The sequence below is a fragment of the Humulus lupulus genome, chromosome 7, assembly GCF_963169125.1.
Source record: "Humulus lupulus chromosome 7, drHumLupu1.1, whole genome shotgun sequence".
Classification (NCBI taxonomy): domain Eukaryota; kingdom Viridiplantae; phylum Streptophyta; class Magnoliopsida; order Rosales; family Cannabaceae; genus Humulus; species Humulus lupulus.
This window is the reverse complement of record NC_084799.1, coordinates 20,416,101-20,425,392: the sequence shown is the minus strand read 5'-3', so window position 1 is coordinate 20,425,392 and position 9,292 is coordinate 20,416,101. Positions and strand designations below refer to the sequence as shown.

At 33.8% G+C, this 9,292-nt stretch overlaps 2 protein-coding genes across 2 annotated transcripts; both read left to right on the top strand.

The window, feature by feature from the left end:
• The first annotated feature begins 299 nt into the window (after positions 1–299).
• On the top strand, positions 300–8,983 carry LOC133791467 (uncharacterized). Its single transcript, XM_062229394.1, has 7 exons — positions 300–349; positions 446–517; positions 959–1,056; positions 7,332–7,723; positions 7,797–8,044; positions 8,112–8,339; positions 8,906–8,983. Exons 4-7 carry the CDS (start codon positions 7,672–7,674, stop codon positions 8,981–8,983), a joined length of 606 nt encoding a protein of 201 aa, XP_062085378.1. The 5' UTR covers positions 300–349; positions 446–517; positions 959–1,056; positions 7,332–7,671.
• LOC133791468 (uncharacterized) lies at positions 2,059–5,641 on the top strand. Its single transcript, XM_062229395.1, has 7 exons — positions 2,059–2,602; positions 2,753–3,037; positions 3,149–3,739; positions 4,046–4,291; positions 4,403–4,586; positions 4,669–4,762; positions 4,847–5,641. Exons 1-7 carry the CDS (start codon positions 2,059–2,061, stop codon positions 5,639–5,641), a joined length of 2,739 nt encoding a protein of 912 aa, XP_062085379.1.
• Positions 8,984–9,292: the final 309 nt, after the last annotated feature.

Here is a 9,292-nt window from a genome sequence, read left to right as displayed (position 1 = left end):
ATGATGTTAGACCCCCAATCCGTTTTACCTTCTCTAGGAGGAGGACCACTTAATTTGCCCAGAAATAAATCAATAATTTTGCATAAACATTTGCGGCAGCTGTTTATTTCTCTATCGATTTCTCTAATTATGTATGTGGGACACACAATATCTCTTTTTCTAAATTTGTAAGTAAAGACATATTCTAGTTTCGTTCATAATAAGTAAATTTTCTTCTGATTTCTGTTTTTTCATTCTTAACTTTTTTTGCTTTGTTCATTTTGAAATCAAATCGTCTTCTACGCCTTTCTAGTTCTCAGAACCAAATCGACTTTGTCTTCTTCTCTCCTGTGACTCACTCTTTTGATCTGTAAGTTACTAAGTAGAGGGCTTAATTACGCCATACATAACTTATCTCTGTAAAGGCCTTAGTTCTCCATATTTATGAGTTTTTCCTTTTGGACAGTAAGGGAACGGAAAAAAAGAAAAGAAAGAAAAACGACTCCAGCTCTTCCTTGGTGACACAATCTCGATTAAGGTTTGGTTTATTCCTTTTTCTTTTCTCTCAATGTTTTTGAATTTCTTTTTAGCTAGAGTTACATTTTTATGCTTTATGGGTTGTAAAGATTTTGGGGTTTTTGAGTTGGTTAGCTAAGCTCGACAGTGATCTTTTTCTAGAAAGATTTTGGTAAATTGCTTATAAGCTGCTTGTAGAAATGTCTTGTAGAAATTATTTTGAGGTAATTTTTGGTTATATATGATTTGTCTTTTTATTTTTGCATTTTTTTATTTGATTTGATTCTTTATATTTGTTTGCAAGTTATGTTTTCTAAAATTTTTGTATAACTTTTAGATCTGATTTTATTTTAGTTTTGATTGATTTTGAATGTGTAAATATGAGCATGATTGAATTCTTGTTGTTTTTATTGTTGATCATTATTATCAATCAGAATTTAATTGTAATATGAATTTCTTGTAGTGCTTTGAGGTTTTGGGCTTGGTCTGGGTGGCTCTGTGATTTTTGAATTAGGCTTGGCGGCTTTAACACTTTTGGAATTTAGCCTTGGAAGCTTGGAGGTAACATTTTTATGATTTATAGTGATATCAAATCCTTACTAATCTGAAAGTTTGATGATGAATCATTGTCCTGAGGCACTTCTTGGTGCTTTGTTTATAGTGTTTGTGATTGGTTGTTTATGCATTTGAATTTGTCTATGCTATTTCTTTTGTATTTTGTCTTTGGTACTTTGTTTATGAGTTGTTATTTGTGGCTTTCCCTCTGTTGTTTATGTACTAAGATTGATTAAAAGTCTAGTTTCTTTGGAAGAGACTACAAAATAATAAAATAAAAAATCAGTAAATTAACACTAATTAATAAGCTTACTGTCCTTTTCTATTGGTACTTAGTTTAGATTTCAGAGACAAACTGTTATGGTTTATTTGCTTTGTGAAATATTAATAATTCATGTGGAAGAAGAAAAATTAAAGCCCCTTGTTTACTGGGGTGGAAAGAATCTTTAAAGCCTCCTCCTGGGCAGTAGTAGTAACCTTTGAATATGTACAAAAATATGTGCACCACATATATATACATACATATATTTATATGTTTCTATATAATGACAATAGTTCTTTCAATTCAATATTGTTTTTTAAAAAAAAAAGAAAGAATTAATAATAAAGATGCATTCATGAATCCTTGTCAGATAGATCAAATCCCATGTTACTAAATTGAACCTCCCCAAAAAATGCAACGTCCATGAGAGGTGCTTGTCTAGCAGCAACTTCCATGATTCTCAGTTTAGCTGCCCCAAGTAGCTGAACCATAACAATTTTCATTGTTTTCCTCATCATTTTTAGCCTCTCCATTTTCATTTCACTTCCCCCAAATCAATCTCCCACTCTCTCTTCTTTCTTATTTTCCTATTTCATTTATAATAATCTACAAAAGAGAAAAATCTTTAATATTTACCATCCTTTCTTATTCTTTTTCTTGCTCTTGTTCTCCTCTGTGTTCTTTCTAGAATTTGGGTTCATCATCAGCTCTACCAACTACAACAAGGGACCCCATTTTGTTGGTTCATGGATCGTCATTGGATAAATATACCAAATAAACTTTCAGCAGAATATGCTGCTGGAATGAATGAATTCATTAGTGTTGCAAGACACTTCATGGACTCCAATGGGATGGTTCTATGCCCTTGTTGTCGATGCGTGAATAAGAAATCACAATACATGCATGTGATAAAGTTGCACTTGATCACTCATGGATTTCTTAGTACTTACACAAGGTGGTATCACCATGGTGAGCAAGTAGAGGAAGTAGAAGATGATGGATTATTTGATACCGAGGATAATGTTGAAGATTTGGATCAGAGTGATGATTTGGCAGCAGGTCTTCATGATGCTATTGGTAGTAAGTATTTTGACATTGGTCCAACTAGTGACTTCAATGATGAATCTCCACTTAATGTGGATGACAAGTATGATGCATTGTTTGAGTCACTTCATAAGCCTTTGTACAATAATTGTAAAGGTTTCTCTGTCTTAAGCGCGACGGTGAAGTTGATGAATCTCAAAGTGCTTAACAAATGGACAGATAAATCATTCGACGGTCTTTTGGAGTGTTTGAGATAGATATTGCCCGAGGGTAATCAGTGCCCAGGGAATTATTACCAGACGAGGAAGCTTCTTTGTGAGGTGGGCTTAGGCTATGAGCAAATTGATGTTTGTCAATACGATTGTGCATTGTTTTATGGTGAGAATGCAAATGCAGTGTCATGTCCTGTATGCAAGTCTAGTCGTTATGTACGAAATCAAATCCCACATAAACGAATTAGATGGTTCCCAATCAAGGCACGACTTAAGAGAATGTTTAGTTCGAAGCACACTTCTAAAGATATGCGATGGCATAAAGAGGTACGAAAAAATGAAGCTGGGATTTTACGTCATCCTGCTGATGGGGATGCTTGGAAGCATTTCGACATTGTCTATCCTGACTTTGCAGCTGATTCTAGGAGTGTACGAATGGGGTTGGCGTCAGATGGGTTTAACCCTTTCTGTAATATGACATCAACCTATAGTTTGTGGCCAGTGATATTAATTCCGTACAATATGCCACCTTAGGCTTCTCCTAATGGAACAAACTATCTCATGTCTTTGTTAATTCCAGGTCCTAAATATCCTGGAAAAGATTATGATGTGTTCTTGATGCCATTAATTGAAGAGCTTAAAGAGTTATGGGATGGAGTCAATGCATATGATTTGTATGGTCAATGCATGTTTAAACTTCGAGCTGCAGTCTTGTGGACAATTAGTGATTTTCCTGCTTATGCATACTTGTCTGGGTGGAGCACTGCTGGTAAATTAGCATGTCCTGTTTGTCTTGAAGATACAAGATCTAGAAGAATAACTGACAAACAATGTTTCATGGGACATCGATGTTATTTGAAAAGAAACCATTCTTGGAGAAAAAGTAAAGAATATGATGGATCTACTGAATTACGTGGCCCTCCTAGAACTTTTACTAGTGATGACATTTTAAAGCAATTGGATGAAATTCCTATTCATACCCCTGGTAAAGCACCAAGTAATTCTTCTAAAAAACGTAAGCGTGGAGAGAAAGAGCTGAATTGGTGTAAAATAAGTGTTTTGTTTGAATTGCCATACTGGTCAAAGCTCTTGCTGCGTCACAATCTTGATGTGATGCATATAGAGAAAAATGTATGTGATAACATTATTGGAATACTTTTAGACATTGAAGGTAAATCGAAAGACACTTTAAAAGCTCGTAAGGATTTATAAAATCTTAATATTCGTGAAGAGCTTTGGCTGAAGAAGGACCCATTTAATAACAAGCTTGAAAAACCTTATGCTAGTTACACTTTGACGAGAGAAGAATGCAAAGATTTTTGTAAATTCATTCAAAGTGTAAGATTATCGGATGGATATGCTTCGAATATTAGTCGATGTGTAACAGATAATGACAAACTAGGAGGAATGAAAACTCATGATTGTCATGTTTTACTTCATAAGATATTACCAGCTACATTACTTCCTTTTCTGACAGACAACATTCGTGGTACTTTGATTGAACTCTGCCAATTCTTTCAAAAAATTTGTGCAAAAACATTACAAATTTCTGACATAGAAGAATTGAGAGATGGAATTGTAATAATTTTGTGCAAGTTGGAAAAGATATTTCCCCCATCATTTTTTACCATAATGGTTCATCTTTGTGTTCACCTACCCGGTCAAGTGTTATTAGGTGGTCCAGTTGCTTCGAGATGGATGTTTGGGACAGAACGCCATATGGGTTTGTACAAGAAATATGTGAGAAACATGTCTCGGCCTGATGGTTCAATAGCATAAGCTTTTGTTGTAGATGAAGCTGTAACTTTCTTGTCAAGATATGTTTCTAACATAGAGACAAGATTCACAAGACCCGAGCGTAATTGGGATATACCTTCTCCAAATCATAAGTTAGATGTTTTCAACTCCAATGTTTGTCCATTAGGGGCATCTACTATCAAATTACTTCAAAATTGGAGACAAGTCGTTCAATGGTATATATTGAACAATTTTGTAGATGATATCCAAGATTTTATCGAGTAAGTAACAATTTATTTTCTTCTTCTAAATTATCTCAACAAAATATTATTTACTTATTCATAGAAATGAATTTGAATGTAGTGATCATATAAAGTTGTTGGAAGAAAAAGGTCTTTCAGATTCAGAAGTTGCCTTAGAGCACAAAGAACAATTTCCTTCTTGGTTTAAGAATAAAGTAAGAGATAATCATTAATGGTTTCTTACTAAATTCTTAAGTTGTGACATCATTCATCATAATTCAAATTCTTTCATACTATAGGTGTCTCAAATGCGAGTTCAAAAATCACCTCTTGCCAATGATGATTTTCACTCTTTATCTCAAGGTCCACTTGAACGGTACAACACCTACCAAAGTTGTATTGTAAATGGTGTTCGATTTCGATGTAAAGAGCGTGACGATACTCTTAAGACACAATGTTCTGGAATTTTCACTGAAGGTGATCATGACAATATTAATATCCTATATTATGGTGTCTTGATTGAGATTTTGCAGTTGTCATTCGTTTTAGATCGGAAGGTGTTCTTATTTCGTTGCAAGTGGTATAACTCTAATCCAAAAGGTAGATCAATTGTTGTGGATCATAATTTGACTTCCATCAATACATCTACTGATTGGTATTCTAATGAACCATTTATCTTGGCAACTCAAGCACAACAAGTTTTCTATTTGCTTGATATGAAGCGTGGTTCAAATTGCCGGATTGTTCAAAAAGTAAATCATCGATCTATTTATGACATTCCTGAAATTATGGAAGAGACAGTAAATAATGATGTGTTTCAAGAAGAAGAATCATTTCAATTGCCACCTTTTCAACCAACTGAGGATTTCATTGAAAGTTCGTCTTTAGTTCGATTAGATGTTCCTTCTGTAACTCTTTCAGACCAATTTGTTGTTGATTTATTTTTAAACCAAAATCAAAATGTTGACAAGGATAGTGACTTAGATGAAGATTTTGATGAAGGAAAGATATTCTCTAATAATGAAACATTTCTCTCAAGTGATGACACCAAAAGTTATACAGAATCAGAATGTGATGATGATGCAGATTCTTAATTCATAGTTACTTTTCTTTAGAATTATATGCATATGGTATTCATTATTTTTTAGGCTAATTTAATGGTTGTCAATTTGGTTTGTTTAGGTTTATAGAGTCTTAGTTGTGTTCTTTACTCGAGGGCGAGTAAAGGATAAGTTTGGGGGAATTTGTTAGGACTAGTTTTGGTAGGTTTTTATGGCGTGTTTTAAGATGCAATTTTAATCTTTTATTTGGTTTTGTGCGATATTATGCCGGTGTTTATTGTGTTTTCAGGATTAAGTGTGGTTATGGAAGAAATAGCTTGAAATTGGAGGAAAAGTGCTTAATTTTTGAAGAAACGGTGTTAAACGGGCTAAGGAATGGAAACTAGGCGAAACCGGGGGTTAAATTGATGATTTGGTGAAAAGTTGGAATTAGAGCCGCAGCGCTATGGTGTAGAGTCGCGGCCCTAAGAGCTACAGAGAAGGAAAAACAAATCTGTCAGCATTAGAGCTGAGGCTCTATCAGATAGAGCTGAGGCTCTATTAAAATCTGAATTAGAGCTGCGGCGCTACATGAAGTCAGAGAGGAATTCCGGATCGCGAAATGCACTAGAGCTGCGGCTCTATCAAGTGGAGTCGCGGTGCCAGTCCGTACGGAAGCCGAAGTTAGGGCATTTTTCAAGGGCAATTTTGTCCTTTCGCACATAATTAATTAGGGATTATAAAAGCTTTCTTAATGACGTTTTTAAAGGGAGATTAACTTAGGAGACGGCAGAAGGCACATTGTAGAGGATTGCAAGCGGAATTGAAGAATTCATCACAGTTTTCTTCTTTTCTACTTTGAATTTCTGTATTTTGGATGTTTTTTTATTTCTTCTATGGTTATTATGGATTTGATCATGAACTAAACTAATTTTCTAAGGTGTTAATGGATTCTCCTGAACCTTTATTTTAAATTAATGCAAGTTTTATGATTTCAATTTTATCTTGTGATTTATTCAATTCGAACCTAATGCTTGTGAATGATTGATCACCATTAACATGAAATATATGATTTTGATTCGAAATCTGAAAAGTGAGAATTGAATATGCTGTAATTGAATAAACATAGATTTCATATTAGGACGAGAGTACCTGTGTAGTTTTAGGGTTGTTAATCTTAATGCCTATCTTATGTTTATTTATCAGAGAGATGTAGAAAATTTGCATAAGATTGAAACTTATATATCCTAGTACGAATATAAGTTATTATTGTTGACCTGCTATCACAAGAGAGAAATTGAATAGTAAGATTTGTGTTAAGGAGAATTAAAGAGGATGGTTGATGAAATTAATTGCCCTAGTTTTTAATCCATTTAATTTTCTTAACGTTATTTATTTTCAGTTATTGAAGTTAATTTTAGAATTTTGTTTTGCAATTGTAGTTAATTCTTGAGACTTATTTATCGTAAGCCAAATAGAAATAGGAACTAAGTTTTGGTACTTAGTATACAGTCCTCGTGGGAACGATCTTACTTACTCATTATAACTTGTTACGATTACGTGCACTTGCGTATCGATTTTACACAACACCAAGCACCCTGTACACAAACAAAAATACAAGTACAAAAACTAAGGTTTGCAAAAACTGAGATGAAACAAGATATCCAGATTCTTAATTCATAGTTAGTTTCTTAATATTTGTAAATATTTATTTACTAATCATTTTCTTTGTTTTATTTCACAGAATTTTAGTCATGGCACCTGGTCGTCGCACCACTCGATCTACTGCTCAAAGTCAACAAGTTGAACCAGTCATTGATCCTCATGCTCCACCTTCACAAGTTGTTCGCACTACTCGGTCGAGTATAGAGAATCAACAAGTTGAACCAGTCATTGATCCTCCTGCTCCACCTACACAAGTTATTCGCACTACTCGGTCGAGTTTAGAGAATCAACAAGTTTGTCGCACCACTCGATCTACGGTACTAAGTCAACGACCTAGAACCACCGCATAATCTAATGTAGAGGGAGAACACCCTTAAGGCTCCACACACCCTACTGTACAGGGTGAACAAGTCAATGTGATGACCCATTTTGATACCGAAGATGATAATCAATCTTCCCAAGTTCCATCTGGTAAATTTAATGTCTTTCATGTTCATTTCTTTAAATTTCTATTTATTTTAATTAAGATTATATTGTATTGTAGGACAAACATCTTCCTTTAAGCCACGTGGAGTTACTCGCGGCTTGACAACTACAACTATAGCTAAGGCATCATCAACTGGAAAGTTGTCAGTGACTTTTAATGCAGAGTGTCGTCAACCAATTTGTACTAATGCTGAGAAATTTAATAATGAGATTGGATTCATTATTCGGAATCATGGTACATTTCATTATAAAGAGTGGAGAATGGTCCCAGAAGATGTGAGAGCTCCATTGCGACACTATCTTTTGGTAAGTCATTTCACAATATTACATTTATATTTGTAATATTTATAATTAATATTGTTTTATGTTATAGGAACATTTTGACATCAACTTGAATGATGAGACAACTAAAAAATGCATTGATGAGCAAATGAAAAAAGCTTGGAAGGGTCATAAGTACAAGCTACACTTATATTTCAAAGAAATTGGAGGAGAAAATGATCTTGAGATGGCCAAGAGCAAACGTCATCCAGACTTAAAAGAAGAACATCAAGAAGATTGGATAATTTTGTGTGAACGTTGGTGTTCTCCTGAATTTAAGGTAACATTTTTTATCATAATATTGCTATTATGATAGGAACAAGAGACTCGACATACTATTTACATATTACTATTGTCTTAACATCTAGCTTTTTGCTATTTTTTCTGTTTTATTGAATTTATATTGTTGTATGTTTCCATGATTGTACACAAATGTCGAAATACTGCTTAATTTTGAAATATTGTATTGGCTATAGATGACCTCTTTGTTGAAATTTCTGTCTTTCTTTAACTGTGATACCCAATCAGTTGTTGTGTTTATTTCATTTTGGTTGTGGGAATGAAGTTTTTTCTGACTATGTAGTTGATGTAGTTAAGGTGTTTGGTTAAATGTTTGAATGAAAAAATGAAAGCTAATGTTATTGTTTTGGCATCATCTACTCTTTCTAGTATTTGGCCCTACATAAACAACATCTACACTTTCTAGTATTTTGTTTTGTCTTTGATTTACAGATTTTAGTGTTAAACTGTTCAATAAAGTTTGTAATAAATAGACATTGTGTTGTTCAAAAGAAAAGGTTGTGTAAAAATTTTTCTAATAAATTTTATTTGGATTTATTTCTTTAGGAAAGAGCATTAAAGAATACTACCAATCGATCAAAGAGGAAATTGGAGTCGAAAAATGGTTCAGTCTCCACACCATGACATCACATTCGACATGGAATGGTGTTAACTTCTCCTACAGGTCAAATTGAGACATGGCGTATAAAGCATTATGATGCTGAGAAAGGATGGACTGGAATAGAGCTCGAGCCATTATATGTAAGTAATTTAAATTTTTATTTATTTTATTTATTATATTTCTTACTAATAATTAATTAAATATATTATTAGGATAAAATGATGGAGTTAAGGGGTCAACATCCTCCAGAAGAACTGTCTGAAAAAGAGATTATGGAGCGTGTACTTGGACGTGATTCGGTATACTTGCGAGGGTGGGGGCGGTCTCCTAGT

Bases quoted from the DNA above. Each gene is read 5' to 3' on its own strand.
- LOC133791468 (XM_062229395.1), top strand. From the start codon at position 2,059: ATGGATCGTCATTGGATAAATATACCAAATAAACTTTCAGCAGAATAT. The intron at 2,603-2,752 runs GTTTGAGATAGA...ATGCAAATGCAG, and splicing joins ATTCGACGGTCTTTTGGAGT to TGTCATGTCCTGTATGCAAG. The intron at 4,587-4,668 runs GTAAGTAACAAT...ATTTGAATGTAG, and splicing joins GATATCCAAGATTTTATCGA to TGATCATATAAAGTTGTTGG.
- LOC133791467 (XM_062229394.1), top strand. From the start codon at position 7,672: ATGACCCATTTTGATACCGAAGATGATAATCAATCTTCCCAAGTTCCA. The intron at 8,045-8,111 runs GTAAGTCATTTC...TTTATGTTATAG, and splicing joins CATTGCGACACTATCTTTTG to GAACATTTTGACATCAACTT. The intron at 8,340-8,905 runs GTAACATTTTTT...TTATTTCTTTAG, and splicing joins GGTGTTCTCCTGAATTTAAG to GAAAGAGCATTAAAGAATAC.